The sequence below is a fragment of the Strix aluco genome, chromosome 17 (genome assembly GCF_031877795.1).
Source record: "Strix aluco isolate bStrAlu1 chromosome 17, bStrAlu1.hap1, whole genome shotgun sequence".
Classification (NCBI taxonomy): domain Eukaryota; kingdom Metazoa; phylum Chordata; class Aves; order Strigiformes; family Strigidae; genus Strix; species Strix aluco.
Window position 1 is genome coordinate 5,137,570 of NC_133947.1, and position 17,537 is coordinate 5,155,106.

At 41.1% G+C, this 17,537-nt stretch overlaps 1 protein-coding gene across 1 annotated transcript; it reads right to left on the reverse strand.

Annotated features, from left to right (window-relative positions):
* Positions 1-394: 394 nt before the first annotated feature.
* CDH26 (cadherin 26) lies at positions 395-14,226 on the reverse strand. The gene is made up of 17 exons (XM_074843111.1): positions 14,194-14,226; positions 12,566-12,643; positions 12,359-12,481; positions 11,724-11,885; positions 10,346-10,493; positions 9,540-9,706; positions 9,247-9,375; positions 6,817-7,002; positions 6,357-6,625; positions 5,612-5,754; positions 5,134-5,367; positions 4,376-4,603; positions 3,139-3,260; positions 2,650-2,724; positions 1,544-1,627; positions 711-825; positions 395-609 (listed from the first exon to the last, which is right to left on the reverse strand). Exons 1-17 carry the CDS (start codon positions 14,224-14,226, stop codon positions 395-397), a joined length of 2,511 nt encoding a protein of 836 aa, XP_074699212.1.
* Between the last annotated feature and the right edge of the window lie 3,311 nt (positions 14,227-17,537).

Here is a 17,537-nt window from a genome sequence, read left to right on the forward strand (position 1 = left end):
CAAGCACTGAATAAGTGCCTGTTTCATGCTAAAAGGCAAGGATGGTGCAGACCTCTCGGGTCATGGTGCGGTTACAGTCACACAAAGAGTATAAGTGCACTTTCTCTTCGATGTTTCAGTGTCATATAAAATAAAAAATCTGATCACCGAGTCAGATCCACATGGCAGTGCACTAAATTAACCTTGGATTTAAGGAGACCACTTACCAGAGAAAGGACTGTATCGCTGGTTTAGCTGGTAATTGCCTTCTCTGTTCAATACTGGCTTATTTCTATATGGAACCCTGACTGGAATTTCTAGCCTAGTAGATCTGGTTTTTTAACTTTGCATACTAAATTGAGGAGCCTTAATATCAGATACTCTGTTGTGTAAGTCTGCACAGAATATACGAAAGTCACTTCACCATCTCTGCCAAGTAGAGCAGACCTTCCAGACACGTCGCGTTCTTGGCTGCAGACATACAAACAGTGTAGGCAGGAGAAATAAAAGGCCAGGTATTCATGGTGCAACCATACTGCAACACTTTCAAGTGCAGATGGTTCTTTTTGTCTGAATTTGTCAGTGCTTCCGCCAGAAGTCTTTGCAACACCACAAAGTAGTCACAACCTTCTGAAATTAATTGAATAATGGAAATTGCTTCTGACAGATTTCTTCCAGAGTAGAAAACTTTGGTCCCAGAGTGTTCAAAAAATCAACAGGCAAGTCCTCACTGCCAACGGAGAGAGAGCAGAAGGAGTTACTTCGCTCTAGTTCTCCTTCCTCAGCGTATCTGCAAGGTTCATAGATGGCCCCGTAATCTTCCAGCGTGTTTTGGTAATACAGTTTCTAAAGAAGGGAAGAAACAATGCAAATCATCATGGAGGCTCCTACTGCCCTTTTGGAAATTAAGGGAACTCATGGTCTGCAGATTAGGCAGGTAAGCCAGGAGGTTACAGTGAAGAGTTATGAGTCTTTCTCTGATAAGGAAAAGTTTTACTGAAACTCTCAGCTGCATAAGCACCAGAGCCTGAACTTCCCCTACAGTACAAACGAGGCAGAAAAGAGCATTTGATCTGTCCTGGACCAGACAGCTATCAAGCAAACATGAGTGCATGGAGGCATGCAGTCCAGCCCAAGGAGACATGGGGACAGGCCTGTGAACATGCAGTGGCCAGGCAGGACAGGGCAAGAGGAACTAGCATTTCCCTGATCGCACAGAAGTGAAAGAGCAGGCAACCAAACTTTAACGCTGCACAGCAACAGAAAGCACTTCAGCCCTACTTTCCCATCTTGAAGAATTTGTTACAGGTGACAGACCCCAGCCTTGCAGTAAATGCTGGGTGACCAGCCAGAGGCAGCAAGAAGTCTAGGAGATAAGGCATTTTCAACAAGGAAGTCTTGAAGGTTTCCCCATCAAATATATCCCCTGCTTTCAATTGTAATGCTTCTTAGATGTGGGCTGAGAGAGTAGCTGAAGTCACAGCAGCTTTCCAGTTTTGCAAGCCTTTTTTCCCATTCTTACAAACCAACTGGACAAAGGAGGGATTCAACATTCATTTCTTACCTGACCCAGTATTTTGTCCACTGACTGTATGATGCAATCAAAGTGTCTTACTTGGAATGTCTTGCAACTAGCGCACAGGCCATCCTGGAAGACAGACATAGTATCTCAGGTTTGACCAGCATAAAGTCAAGTACTAACATTTCTTTCAGATACAAATAAATCCAATTATCATTCTCTTTGTTGCATCCATTTCTCTTGTGCTGTCTTCTCCAGTTACATTGCAGCTTTTTCTGTCCAGGGACTGTTTCTTCTTATGAGTACGTACTCCATGTGCACATGGAGTCACAAACTGTAATCTCCAGTAATTAAATATGTTTCTTCCTCTAAATTTCTTGGATTTCTTTTCATTAATGGCACCAAACATGACCTCAGAACTTTACAATGTCTACTTACACAGGTAATCCTAGCTCCTAACTATGTGGAATTGAGTTCTCACATACATAAAAAAGGCTGGTTTACTTTTTCTTTGCCTGCTGTAAGACACAGATTGTTCTTAGGGTCTCTTGGTGATCACTACATACTTATGAACAGAACACACGGCAGTCACCTACTGATGTAGACCAGAATTTCCTTCAGGCATTCTTTACAACGAAAATAGCCATCTGTTAGAGAATACAGTACAAAAATCCACAGAACAAACTCAAAAGCCTTCAAATCCCCAGAAGTACATCTTATAGTCATAAAAATACTCATAAATCCTGTCAACACTTTTAGAGTATGTTAAGTAGAAGATGTTGACCAGCATGTTTCTGATAGATATCCGAAGAATGAAGGTTCCATTTCACTTATGCCAAGAACTGAATAAAATCTCATGCATATCACTTCAAGTACTGTGATAAGAATTTTGGAAGAAATTACACTTCCAAATGTTTAGAGCAATAACTAATTAAAAGAAGTGACAGACACAAACCGAAAGCTGTTAGAAAAAAAGTAACTTGTCAACAGTATTTTAAATACCAGTGGAATCTCCAACAAGTGACACTTATTTTCTAACTGAAATATATTACATTATTCTTCCCACTATTATTAATGTCAAACCTCATTCTTGGGATTACCAATTTAAGTGGTATAAAACAGGGCATTTACTTAACGAAACAGGTAGTTACCTCAGTAATCACTTCTTTTCCAGCCTCCACAGACACAGGTGGTAGAGCAGCATGATCTGTAATACCCAGCGGAGCCTGCATACAGGGAGAGGGATGGTATTAATACGAAACTGAACTAGGCTGTGAAGGATCACACTTTTGCAGACTATTCCCTTTTTCACTTGCATTTACTTCCTTGTTGAAAACACTAGTACGTGCAGCATGACAATAGATGATGTGCCTCCTCATCTGTTGGATTCATCAGTAGGATGAGGCACCTGGGAAGGTCCTGCTGATACTGAAAAATGGTAGGAGTGATAATGGTCTGTCACCAGAGTAGCATTATCCAATCCATGCAGAACACCACTCCCCAGATATGCTTAGTGGCACAAAAAAAGCTTTACTTTGCTCAATGCCAAAACCAGAGGAAACATAATAAAAGAGATGACTAGTACCAGATTCAGCCACACAACACTGGTGAGGTACTGTGATACATGCTTTTGCACTTACTTGACATAAAGACACTCCGCTCTCTTCATTATAATTGATTAAAGTCTGTTCACCTTGAGGTGGAACAATGGCTTTTCTTTTAGATCCCGGCACATAAAACCGGCAAAGTAGAATACTGGAAACTGTTGAAATAAGAAAGGGAATGGTGAGACGGGCATCGTGAATAGATCTGTATGGCTCAATACAGTGGGTTGATGAGGTACCCGGCCCAGTTCCAAATGAGCTAACTCGGAAACCTCTAGCAATGTAGCCATGCAGATGCCATGCTTGGCCTGGAGTGGTTAGCCTGCTTGAGAAAGCCAGCCTGTTATCTCCACAGAGCACTGCACTGAGCAGACAGACATACTACAGTCATCAGATAATCTATTAATTTTTGCTTCAGATAAAGAATCAGTAGTTCATCTCTTCAGCAGCAAATGACATGAGCTGTTACAGAGGAAGCAGCTCTATAACAAGCAGTTACTGAGTGGTGTAACCTCATGGGAGAAATTCATTACTTCCAGTTAGCCAGTACATGGTTAATGTCAAAAAAGTCAAGTATTCGATTTTATTCAATGCAAACAAGAATATTTACTTTGTTGTACTACAGTTCAGCTTAACAACACATTTACATCTGCCAGTTGTCTTCTAGCCACAATATAATCATGATTTTCCCAAGTAACAAGCTAAAAAATTCCACCTGTTAATATTACATTTCTGGTTTTTTATTTCAGATATTTTCTTTTTTCCTAGGTTACATACTTGTATTTATTGTTGTATAGTATTCCATGCATCCATGTCATCTTCCCTTTTTCACTTCTGTATAATACACAGTCCTCACGTTTTCACTTCCCAACCATGAGTTCAGATAAGTTTCACTAATCTTTCCAGTGTCTTTTACCCTGTGTGGTCAGCCTTGAATACCACCTTCCTCTGCATTACACATTGTATCATAGTGCCTAGTAATTTGAGAGTTTTCTTGGCTATCTAAAAAGATCTCTTTGGTTACTAGATGGAAATGGCAATGTCTTGTATTGGAAAACTAAGGTCTTCCTAAAATTTGAAGAGAGAACAGGACACGTGGATGGAAGCACCCTGAAGAGTGCAAGTATTAACTGCTTGCACCTTGACTACGCTCTAACACGTTAAGGCAAATGGCCTTTACTGTTAAGGCTGGTAGATTTTAGCACACGTGCATGAGCTGCAATTGCAATGAGATGACAGATAACTTGCACACATAAGTTAGGAGGTTACTTACCCAGTAGTAATAAGAAAGCCATAAGTATTATCGCTATGGCACCACCTCCAAGTCTCACTGCTGCTTGTGGAAGCAGTGAATCTTTACACGCATGTCCATCTGGGCAAAAGCAGAGTCTAACATGCTGATTCTGCCTTGTAGAAAATCCTTGCCTGTCCTGAATAATGACAGGCACCGAGTAGCTACCTTGTGGGAGGCTTCTTAACATTAAAAGTTCAACTGACTCCCCTAAAAAGAAGACAAGCAAATTATTTCAAGACTCATAGAAGTCTGATTTTCTACAGTCCTTTCTGTTGATAATCAAAGAGAAATTTATTTGCACCACTATTTCAAATACTTTTTCCAGCCTTAATGCACCATAGTAAATAGGACAAAATGACATCCCACTTCATCACCTTACTGAGCCTTCTGGGCAAAGAGATCTGTCCCAGTCTTGCTGCATTCTGGCATAGCTGCACTGATAACCTCTAGAATTCATCAGGTAGTTAATCAAATGCAGAAGTGGTTCCTCAGCTGTCTTATCCCCCTTTCTGCAATTTGAGCACATTGCTTCTGGTCCTGTCCTCCGTTGAGATGAAGTACAATGTAACTTTTTTCAAACTGCAGTCACTTTATATTTTGAAAGCTGTTCTTCCATTCCTTTCCATCTCACTGAGACTAATCAGTAACAAACCATAAAGGTAAGAGACAGTGAAATAACTAGAGGGCACATAACTGACGATAAACCTCTCATGAAGGACATGAAAGGAAGAACTCACCAAAGTTTCTTCCTAATGTCCAGTTATGCTTCACGTCTTCAGAGTCCTCAGCCAGCTCAAATGTAAATGGCCCAGAATGTGAATGGACCGGAGCAGACTTAGCTTTTATAATGAGACGTGTCCCTTCTTTTTTGTCACACACATCTAAAGAAGGAGCCACTAATGTTGGCATATGATCATTATGGTCAGACAAGTAAAGCAGGACGGTGCCAGTACCAGTCTGTGGTGAAATACCTAAGTAGGAGTAAAAGAAACAGAAAAACACTCACAACTGGGGATCAACAAAAGCCAGTCCATTGGCAGGATCTCTGTCTGGTTTATCCCACTAGTCACACATAACACAAGTTTTAAACATTAGGGTGTTCTGCGTTACTGTTCTCCACTTCAATACTTAGTCTTGCTATCATTTTATATCTAACATGCACCTCATCTCAAACAGTCCAAATACTGCTTGAATATTTTCTGACTGGCTTCTTACCATGATCAATAGCATGAACGATAATGGTGTACAGGCTGTTGTTCACGTAAGGGGATTCTTGATCAAATTCTTTTGCCACAGTAAGAACTCCAGAATTCTCATCCACACTCAGCCAACCATCTGGGTCATGGGCTAGTTCATATCTTAAAAAGAAAGGAAAAACTTACAATCTTAAACGGATTTTGAGGAATGTAAAATTTCTCCTGCATTTTTCTTTGTCCTTTTGAGCTCTGTAGGTATTTTTACTTGTTAGTGATGCTTACTTTTGTTAACTCCATGACAAGCTGTGTGTTTCAACACAGTCAACAAACTTCTCCACGTAAGTCCCCATACCTTGTATAGGCCCATCATCACTATTCCTAGGGGCTAAGAGTATCTAATTTCCACATCAGATTACCATTCTTACAGCCAAGCATACCTTAGTCATTTCTATGGCATCAAAATATTGTCATCAAAAGTAAAATATAACTAATGCAACCTGGTTTTAGGTAAAACTGTTTTGAAGACAACAGAAACACTGAGCAACCAAGGACTGACTGCACCTTTAAATTGTATCTTACAGAACCAGCTATCTGGATCTGCAGTATCATAAACAGTAAACCTGCACCTCTAATGTATAAATTCATATAACTGTAAATATGTAGGTGTATGTATATTCATAGATGTACATATACCAAATTAAACTTGAAAACCTCTTTATATTCCTAAACTATTTATTCTGAGTGTTAAAAGCATCTCCACTTACTTTATCTTATTTGGCACATCATCTGGATATGTGGCAGGATACCTTCTAAATACTTTCCCAGGCTTCATTGAATCTTCTTTTTGGACAATCAGTATAGGAGGATGAAACACAGGAGCAGCCTGAGACTGTAAGACCTTGATGTTCACAGTTGTACTCGTGGATTCTAAGCTTGAGATCATCACAGTGCCATTTTTACATAAGAAGAAAGGTTCTTCATTTGCTACAGAAATGACAAGTCTCATCTCAGAGTCATCTTCATAGCTGAGAGGCTGAAAACCCCAAACAAAAATCTGATTAGCAGTTATGATCTTGGTTTGGCAGTCACCTCTATATACCTGGAACTCAGAGGTGAGCTGAACTTAAGAAATCCAGCTAAGAAGATGCTAAGCTATCGGTCTTGTAACCAGACTGGCCACGCTACACAGTGCCATGCTGTAGTTCATCTATTACTGCTCCTTACCTCGATAATACTCAAAATGCCTTCATTTGTGTCTGGATCTGTCTCAATGGCAAACTGTTCCTTCTCATTGCCTTTTGTTACTCTGTATTTTGCTCTCCAAGCTGGAGTATTGGGAGAGTCTTCATCTTCCACTTGGAGCCGTAATACAGCTGGATGTTCTTGACCTGCTGAAATCTGCAGCTGGTACTGAGAGGGGAAAGGAAAGAAATAAAGACTATTTCTATTCTCCAAGTGGAGGAAGCTTGTTAGCCAGTTCTGAACCAGAGTTCCACCACAGACCATGTGGAGCTACTTTCTGCACACACTGTCGCTGTCTGCAGTGGTTCATGTGTCCCCACTCAGTGCCAGAACTAACTTTCCTCCAACACATTCCCACTGACTTCATAAAGAACTCATTACTAAACCTGATCTTCATCTAAAAGCAGGAGACTACTGACCTCTCCTAATACTGACTGTAGCCATAAGCCCATAAATGCCACTAGGGCTTTTCATCCAGGATTGTCTTCTGCCATGTACAAGAGATTGGTGCATACAGGCTTAGGCCAGTACTAGTCTGCAGACGTTATGTACCTGACTTTGTAGAAAGCAAGTATGTGTGAGATTTTAGGTAATTTCTTCACAATGTTTTAAGTTTTTGATGGTGCAATGTAGCCACCAGCTTGCCTAACTAGCACTCCAAAGACCAGCTAAGAAATGCCAATTAAATCACCTAAGGCAGAAATACATCTTAAAATATGAGGCGGTTATAAAATGTAATTTATTTGTGCTATTTTCTTCATATAAGTTGGCCACTGGTTGAGATCTGAAATTTCAGACTCTTGCCTTCTAATAAGTAAACAATGCTGTCCTTGCATCACAACTTTTAAAACTGCTGTGAAGAATAATACATGTACTCAGATAGAGGGAACAAATCACAACTGTGAGAAGGCTCAGAATTTTACTAGACTGGAGTTAATGATGATGAAGCACAGATTTCTTGTACAAACCTGTTTTGGTAGATTATCTAACCTTATTCTCTCAGGTCTTCCAAACACTATTCTGCAGGTAGGAGACCTACCATAGTAACACACTGGTAAGTGTGTTTGCTTTTGTAGGTGTCTTTGTACCCACTGTTGTAGCCCTGTATCTATTCTTACTGTTCACAACTGCAAATATTTACATATACCAGTGCTTGACATGACTCTGCGCTCTGGAAGCGTGTCCTGGTTTTGGCTGGGGTAGAGTTAATTTTCTTCACAGTAGCTAGTGTGGGGCTATGTTCTGGATTTGTGCTGAAAACAGTGTTGATAACACAGGGATGTTTTAGCCATTGCTGAGCAGTGCTTACACGCCATCAAGGGCCTTTCTGCCTCTCACCCCCCCCCACCAGTGAGGAGGCTGGGGTGCACAAGGAGTTGGGAGGGGACACAGCCGGGACAGCTGACCCCAGCTGACCAAGGGGATGTCCCAGACCATACGGTGTCATGCTCAGCAATGAAAGCTGCAGGGCAGGGGGAAGTGGAGGACATTCAGAGTTACACCATTTGTCTTGCCAAGTAACCCTTACATGTGATGGAGCCCTGCTTTCCTGGAGATGGCTGAGCACCTGCCTGCCGATGGGAAGTGGTGAATTAATTCCTTATGTTGCTTTGCTGGCGTGTGTGGCTTTTGCTTTACCTATTAAACTGTCTTTATCTTAACCCACAACTTTTCTCACTTCTACCTTTCCAAATCTCTCCTCCATCCCACTGCAGGGGAGTGAGCGAGCATCTGGGTGGTGTTTAGTTGCCAGCCAAGGTTAAACCAAAACATTGTGTCAACATGCAAGTTACAAAAACAGTCTTTCTGGGACCTGGATTATCAATGGGACCAGAGCCTGAAAACGGATAACTCTTACCTGAATTCAAATGTAGCTGTCTACCCCTTCACAACTTTCAACTCCTCAGAGCCCTCTTCCTGCCAGCACGCTCAATTGCTCCCACGCACACAGCAAATGCTCTACAAGCACCCTCGCAGAATATGACAGCAGAAGCACTGCTACCATACCTCACTGCCCCATTGAGATGTACTGAGATTGTAGGCACACAGGTTTCAGGCCATTGAGATCTTCATGATCAAAACTAGGATCTTTCAAGAGCGGATTGTAATCAGCACCTTAGCTTCTCAGATGTTAGAACAAGCTAGTCAGCATCCTTACACTAATAGTGAGACAAAAACTTTCTAGTGCTGTACACAGAAAAACAACAAAGTTCATCACTGCCAGTAGTCAAGCATTCTCTTACTGTTCTCATTTTTAAGAGATATTTCTTCTAACATGTAAAGCTCATTTGCACATGTTTTGGCCTGATTCTGTAAGTGTCTGAGGGTTCCCATTTCCACTGCTGAGTGTATTTAGCAGCTTGAAGGACTGAATTGTATTTAGAAATACTCAATAATGATGTTTTTCCTTACATTATCCCTAGTAAATACAGGGAGGTGGTTGTTTGCATCTTCAACAGCTACATTCACTGTTGCCGTAGATGATAGCTGGGGAGTTCCATGGTCACTGGCTTTAATCAGAAGTTTGAAAGAGTTAGCAGTCTGAAAAACAGAAGAAAGGAAATTCCAAACTTAGTTCTGAAGCATTTCCCGCATTTTATCAGTCACAGCTACAAAGCTGGATGTGAGACTCTCCAGGTATAAGTTAACATGTAGTGAACATGTATTATGCATTAAATGACAAGAAGCTGTCATATGTACATCACCTTATAATCCAGGCATCCTGACAGAAGTATTGATCCTGTGTTAGAATCAATATCAAATGGGATTCCATCTGGATGGGACATTTGCATACTTAGAAAATAGGACACCTGAGAATTCGCAGTGCCATCTTCATCTTTGTCCAAGGCAGTAACTTGGAAAACTGGCTCATCTAGAACGAAGAATTGAGACATTCGTAGAAGTGTTTAGTCTTGACCTGGAGTTTCTTAGGCCTGTCTGCAGGCTCCTGAACACACAAGTCCTAAGAAAATCTATAACATCTGTGGCTATGGTCATCTGGCTGCCACCTCATTTGGGTGGCAAATCTGCCTAAAGTACTCTTAGACAATAGAGTTACTACACTCCTGAATTTACTTTATTAAAAACATTCACTAGTTATTTATACCAGGTCTGACAGCTCCTGAGGAGTTGGCACCATGCCCACATGTCTACACAGCCAGATTAAGTCTTTATATTTCTAAAACAGTGTGTCTGACCATCTTCTGTGAAGCAGTGTGCATGTGCAGGTTCCAGATCCACAGTTCAGATTAGTCTGCTGAAGTCTTGGCTTGCAGTTAAGAAGAAGTATCTTAGGAGTTTTTCAGAATGTCTCCAACTTTATGCTAATATACATCGAGGTTAATCAGACAAGAAGTTAGGAGGTAGGAAATAGTCCCTAAACCCATGAGTGTTTATGTAAAATCGAGGGAGAAGAACAGATTTAGTAAGAAAGGAAAAAGAAAGACAAAGGAATTAAAAAGAGAGAAGTCAGACACAAACCAGTAGTATCCCTTGTCTGGATGGCACTTACCTTTACTGTGGTTCTCTCTTATTGTAATGCTGTACTCCTCCTTGGGAAACTCAGGTGCATTGTCATTAATATCTTTAACCTTTATCTTGAAAAATAAAGGGCGGTCCAACGGTTCACCAGTTTTTCTGTGCACAATATCGAAACGTATCTAAACGAGTAGCAACACAGATACCAAAATGGAATGAATGGAACAAAAAACTTTCAATTTTGAAGCTGCTTCAGTCATATTTGACTAGCATTTGGCTTTGAGTTACATCACTAAGTCATTATTCACCTCTCATAGGTAGTAGATTCATAATGGTCATCTTGTGCATTAAACAATACTTTAAAAAAACAGTACCTGGAGCTGGAGCTGGGTTATTTGAAATTACTATCTAATATAAAATATATAAATAACCTTGGGGCCAGACAAAAGAATGCTATCACATGTACTTCCCAATTCTGAAGTATTTATTCAAGTAGTACAGTCAGTTTTCTCTAGCTGCATGTCTATGAAGTTTTGACTCCATACCAAGACTGTTCAGGGGATTCAATTCTGCATGCTGAATTCTCCTTTGCTACACTTATTTCTGCTTTAAAACCAAGCCCAGAGTGTCTGCCCTGGAACAGCCATGTGTCCAGTGAGGGGGAATAGAAAGCTCTCCAAAATTTAGTTTTATTATGGAAGGCAAGACCTTGCACAGAAAGCCAAATGGAATGGTAACTATCAATTGGGCACAGCTAAGCCACAGAGACACAAATAGAAATCATCACAGAAAAAACATAAGGAGACCACAACTGAAGACTTTTTGCAAGAGGAAAACAAACCCACACTCACGTATTTCATTCATACACTTCTTACCACATTTCTTTCATTACACTTACTGCTTATGAATGCTCTTCTGCTTTTTAAGGAGAAACATATGCTTACTCTTATGTAAAGTTACAGTAGCACAGCTTTGCAGCTCCTCTGGTATTATCTGGGTTTTTTGTAATGCATAACTATTTGCTTTCATTCTCTTGATTAGTTTTTGGGTTTACAACTCAGTGTTCTAGCCACTATAGCTGTAATATACTTTGAATTTCAGGACAACCTTCTCATTTTTTAGATGATGATCAAGGGCCATACCAAAAAGAAGATAGAAAAGAAGCATACAGATATTTGTGGAAGTTCAAACATGTCACAAAGATTTATAATTGATAGTGATGTGGAAGTCACCTATTGGTCTCTGATGAGATAATCATCTTAGCATTTATTTAGAGGTTCAAAATAAGAAAAGGAGGTCATAAAAACACACACTTAAAATTCTTATTGGTGTGTTTCATTCTAGTGAAGCATTTAGCCATGAGAAAGCAATTAATATTTGCAAATAGTTTTAAGTATTTTTTAAAGTGTTACCTGAAAAGTCGGGGTCTTTTCTCTGTCAATGGTACGATGTACGTACACACGTCCATTTGCATCATCTGCTATAGAAAACAATCCAATCTCTGGAGATTCATCCACCCCAGGTCCACTGATTAAATATTTTACTGATGTATTAAATGATTTGTTATTGAACAGCTTTTGAAAAGAGAAGTAGAACAATGCAGTATGAGTTAGGAAGATGGAACAGAAACAAATTGACTTTAGACTAATTCTCTTCCTGCCCATCTTCTCTTTGCAGAAGGGGCCTTGCTTGCAGGCTTGGTCTCAGCCAGCTTAACAGCTTTCTGGGTTGCAGTGTCACTACTCTCTGCACAATGTGCAAATACACAGCTCTGTGCAATGACTCTCTTACCTCTCCCACTCTATTGGCTTCTTTCCCCTGAGTACGCCTGCAGGTTCCCATAGAAAGGAGCAGCATACCCCCCACACCACACAATTCTACCCAACTGTGTCAATAAGACAACTCTGAACAAGTAAGGTTTTTAAAAAGTTGCTGTTTGATGCAATGTTCTTGCCCTCTCCTACCTTTGGTGTTTTACTGTACAGTCTGTGGTGACGAATACCTCACTGACATTCAAGAAAAACTTTTACTAAAAGGTTGTTTGTACCTGTCCAGCATATTTTGGGAATGGTCCTTTGTCCTCCTCTTGAACATCAATTATGGTGACAACCCAGGTCCTTTTTGTACGCTGTAGAGGACGCAGACTGGCTAACTGATAAGAATTTATCCACTGTTGGATAAAGAAGTGAACTTAGTGTCATAGTTCGCATATTAACAGTTGCATATCTGTTGTTATATAATATTGACTACAAACCTGAATACTCTTCTTTCGGATGGCTTGTCTTAAACTGAAATTTTCAATTTCATGAGAAAAACTGTTGGCAGCCATAACCTTGTGGGGAAAAAAAAAAAAAAAAAGGTTAACTAGAAACCATTGATAGGTTGTCTAGGAGGAAACATATTGATCCAGTTTTGACAGCATTGTATTAAATTGTATCTAACCGAGGAAACTCCACAAATATCATCCATCTCATTCCAAATGAACTGGCATGGGAGCTTGGATACTGATTTCTCTGGTCAGGTGATGCCAGTCCTAGAAACACACAAACACTGTGTCTAACAGTCCACAGTATTATCTCTGTGGCTTTTCTCAAGCCACGTATCTCCAATTTTTAAAACATTCACCTCTGTCTCTCTGTGTCTAGTGCTCCTTTAGAAGTTGATGGGTATTAACAGGACATAAACCTACTACTGGAAAAAAATTAAGTCTGGGGAGTATTTCAGGTTTGCGGAGACTCAGTGATGTGACTCAAGTGTTCCAAACCTAGCTGATTTACCAGAAGATGAACACTGGACCAAAGTGTCTAATCCAGATGAGTAAAATAAATTGTTGAGAGTGGTGACTACACCCCAATTGGCAGGATTTGCTCTTTTATAAGCACAAACTTCCTGCACCAGCTTCAAACACTGCTTTTTACTTGAAATCTTGCACCACAAAGGAGTAGGACAGTACTCAAATTGCACTATTGACATTAGCTCATAGGTAACTTGTACACCTTCCTCCTAGTTCTCACTGCTTTCACTGGAAACCTTGGGGGTTTATGACTCATTCCATCAAATGTTTCCAGTGGCATTTAAAAAATGAACAGAGCTCCTCCTGCCTAGACATGGGCAAAGGTTGGGCCTTTACCCCATTATCTTTTTCTGAAGAAACAAAATACTTATAAAATTGCCATGGTTATAAACTTTCTGAGCAATGGGGGGTTGCTGGTAATGCCTTGGAGCTACTCTGTAAAGCTGTTGTATAACCCGGGGAAAACCTCTGCGATGTAAAAACAGCAAGCAAGGCTGTCACCTGGCACTCGCACATAGTATTTATTAGCTTTGTTCCAGGCTCAGCTCTGCTGAACCCCCCGAACAAGCTGCTTTCCCCTTATGTGCGCGTGTAGCTACTTTTAATTCTATTGGAAGCTTTAATTGTGTATTTTTGCAGCTTCCAGGCTCCTCCACGTGCACCAGTTGCACAGCAATGGCTCAGGCTCTTGCTGTGTCCGTCCCAGCCATGGGCACCGCTACAAAGGAACAGCCCAGTCCAGGAGCACGAGCCCCACAGAAATGCCAGTGAATTAGTGGGGGGCTCATTCATCCAGCAAGGGCAGCACCAGGCACCAGCGCGCTCTGCCAGGCGTGAACGCCCTGGTGTCCCCCGCAGGAGGAGCGGAGGGTCCCCGCTCCTGGACAGCCCCCCCCCTCCCCCCAGGAGCCCAGAGCCCGGTACCCGGGGACAGAGGAGCCCCCCCCTTTCTCGGAGGCACCGCGCGGGGGCAAGCGATGCCCTCGGTGCGGCCGCAGCCCCGACCCCACGGCCGCAGCCCCGGCCCCCCCGCCCCCGGCCGCGGCCCCGACCCCGCGGAAAACCAGCGCAGCCCCCGCGCCCCCCACCTGCAGGAGCAGCAGCGCGGGCAGCAGCTCCATGGGACGCGGGCAGCGGAGCGCGGAGCGGAGCGGGGCCGCGGAGCCCGGGCAGGTCCCGCCCCGCGCGCGGGCTGCGGGAGGAGGGACCGGCGGAGCCTCGCACTTGGCTGCGAGCGACCTGGTTCCTTGGAAATCTATACAATGATTTACCACAGGCCACGGGTTTTTCACGAACTTACCTGGGGTTTCACCGGCGTTTGAACTATCCCTGAGGACAAGTGAGTATTTCCGCCTCATCAGGCAAAATTACAAAAAAAAAAAAAAAAAACAAACAAAAAAAACCAAACAAAACTGTTCATTCTGTAAAACTGAAATGACTCAAAGCAAAGCTCAATCCTCTGCCACTTGTAGTATTATGCAAATCAAATGGGCCATTACTGCAGTTTTATGACCATTAAATAAAACGTGTGGCTTTCCTGGGCAGTTACTTGGAAATGCCATTACCTGATAAATAACTTCACGGTTGTTTGCAAAAATGCAAACGTGCAACTTTATATTTAATGGGAGCTATTTTTATCTGCCATTCCCGGGAGTGTCACTTTTATATTACCTGAGACTTTGAACCAAGAACAAGTTCTGCAAAAGCTTATTTGAAAGCTTATACAAACACTACATTGTCCAGTTCAACCCAAAAGCCATCAAGCAAGTGTGAACTCGTATACCCAAAGCTGAACTTCCAGCTTGTGAAAAATACTTTTTAAATAAAACTAGATAAAGAAGCAGGAAATGAAATATTAAACCTTATAAAACCATGTAAAAAGAAGACTGAGTGAGAGTATGGGGAAGGTCCCAACAAGAGAAAACAACTCTTACAGCATCTTCCATTCTCCTGTATTGCTTTTACTGGGAGGTTTATTCTTTTTTAGATCTGGAAAATAATGAGTTTAGTGTTCCAGAAGTTGTGAAAGGAAGAGTTAGGGAATCTTCTGTTTGGGGGAGAAGAAAAGCAATAGATCATGTCAAATAGGCCACAATGTTTTAAACAACAGTGAGTGTGGGGAGGAGGGCAGGCAGATGATCTTCTGAGATTGACTATTAATGGGCCAAAATAGCTGTAACAGGCTTAAATAGCAGCATGGGATAGGATGGTTTAGACATCAGGAAAACCTCAAATAGCAAGAAAGTTCTGGTTGTGAAATTCTCGTGTGGTATCTCTCAGAGAAGTTACATAATGCTTAATATAAAGATTATAAAAATAGCAAAGGGATTTTCAGCAGTGGGAAATGCCATTTTTTCCCCTTTGAATCCCTCTCCCTTCATTTTCCTCTTGATTAGTCTCAACTGAACATAGGAACACGCTCTGTGTGAAATTAAGTTAAACATACTTATCCAGGTGTACTAGCAACATGAGAATGTGGCTCTCTGCAAGCATCTACCCACATGTCTTTGATGTTCTTTGGATCACATTCTAAACGTCCTAGAGATTATAACAGAAAATGTGAAACTCATTAGTGCATTTAGCAAAAGGTATGAATACGATGAAGTAAGTTTATCTTGTTATTTTTACCTATTGTGATGCCTTAACACAGCCATTACAGAAGTGACTGCCATGTGGAGTAGAAATAATCATACAGCTTTAGTCTCCTAGCTTGGCCATCAGCAGCAATACAGCTGAGATATGCTGAGCTACAAGCTCTATCCTACACTGCAGTAAAGAATTCTCTAAAAGCAAAATTCAGTGCCATCTTGTGGATGATGAAAAAAACACAACTAAGTAACAAACGGGCAGTATCTCACTTTTAATATAGTAAATATACAGTAAATTTGAATTACAAGATCACTTTCCAATGAAATTACTAGCAAAAATATCCACAAAAAGTTCAAATAAATAACAAGACATGATTACCAACATCAAAAGCTGGGCTGAAAATTCTCAGGTTCCAGTCTTTCCAGATAGAGTGGTCTGTTTAATTATTTTTCAGAAGAAAACCCACTAATGCCAATGGAAGCAACAAATGCTCAATACCTTTAAAATAAGGCAAAAAATAGTACGTTATAGGTAATTTTATACTGTAGGAATTTCAACTATAATATCAGCTCCAAAAAGAGTATCACCTACTGACTGAAAAAACTCTGCCAAAATACTCCCAAACTCCTAACAGGATCCTTTAAATAGCAAATACAACATAAAAGTTACCTCAAACAATAAATGAAACACAGACAGGACACAAGCAATAATGGGATTACAGCATAATTAAGCAGTCTGGAGTCAAACAAGACAGTTTAGTCCAGTGATATAAGCATGACCATCCTGTGCAGCACTACACCGCTCTGCCATCGTGCTGGGCACCAGCCAGCAGCAAAAAGCAGAGGGGCACTGGGGGCACATGGGCAGCAGGGCTGGGATTTACAGTCACAGCATCCTGGGAGACGGGCACCAGTGGGAGGTGAGAGCTCCCTACTTCTGGCAATCCACTTGCTCTAAACTCAACTTTCTCAGAACAAGTACCACTGAGCCTTTTTGCCTCTGTAAGAAGTACTATCCCCCCATGACCCAGCAAACGTGACCTCTTATTTGGAAAGAAAATTACAGTCCAGCTTATCAGCCTTAACAAGCATTCACCCCATGATGTGGGGATTGATTTGAGTCTTCCTTGCAAGGCTCTTCCACGTGAGGAAGCTGTGAAGCCCCTCTTCCCGGAATGGTACACACTGCTCACACAATGATAACCCCTCTTTGCAGCATAACTTCTGAGGGACTGCAGAAGCTTGGTACCTGCCCTGCTAACAGGGTGAGGATCTGCAGGCATTGTGCAGAAACTTCAGAACTGCTGTACAGAACTGAAAGGTGTGGGGGAGGTAAAATGTTAACTGACCACTGTATTTCACTGCAGAGATGGAAGTAATGGAGAAAAAAAGAAACATGTCAAGACAAAACCAGTATTTTTAAAAAATTCATGTTATGCATTAAAATTACAGTTTAGCATTACTAAGGAAAACAGTTTATATATACTGGAGTAAAATTCTGTTTCTTCACATCTTTGTAACAGGGTAATTTCATTGAAAACAACAGAGTTGTTCAAAGTTTATAGTATAACTGAAGTAGAATCTGGCTGTTTATTTAAAACGCAACCTGAGCATATTTGTTCTGTAGGTAGTACTGCAGAACATTAAACCTTTAAATTATCTAGAAAAAAAGATAATCACTCTTTAAATATCTCACATCACCGTAAACTTGTTCTTCAAGAAGCATCATCAATGCCAGGCTTAGACACACATATACTGCTAAACCCAGTGAAAAAAAATATAAATAGCCACACAAACACTGTGCTGTGGAAGCATTTTAATTCCAAACTGAATGAATTTGATGG

What these genes read in the sequence shown, in the direction of transcription:
- CDH26 (XM_074843111.1), bottom strand. Translation starts at nt 14,226, where the DNA reads ATGGAGCTGCTGCCCGCGCTGCTGCTCCTGCAG. An exon ending in CCGCGCTGCTGCTCCTGCAG is followed by an intron (nt 12,644 to 14,193) that starts GTGGGGGGCGCG and finishes TTTCCCCACAAG; the next exon opens with GTTATGGCTGCCAACAGTTT. An exon ending in TGGACAAAATACTGGGTCAG is followed by an intron (nt 826 to 1,543) that starts GTAAGAAATGAA and finishes TCCCTTCTTTAG; the next exon opens with AAACTGTATTACCAAAACAC.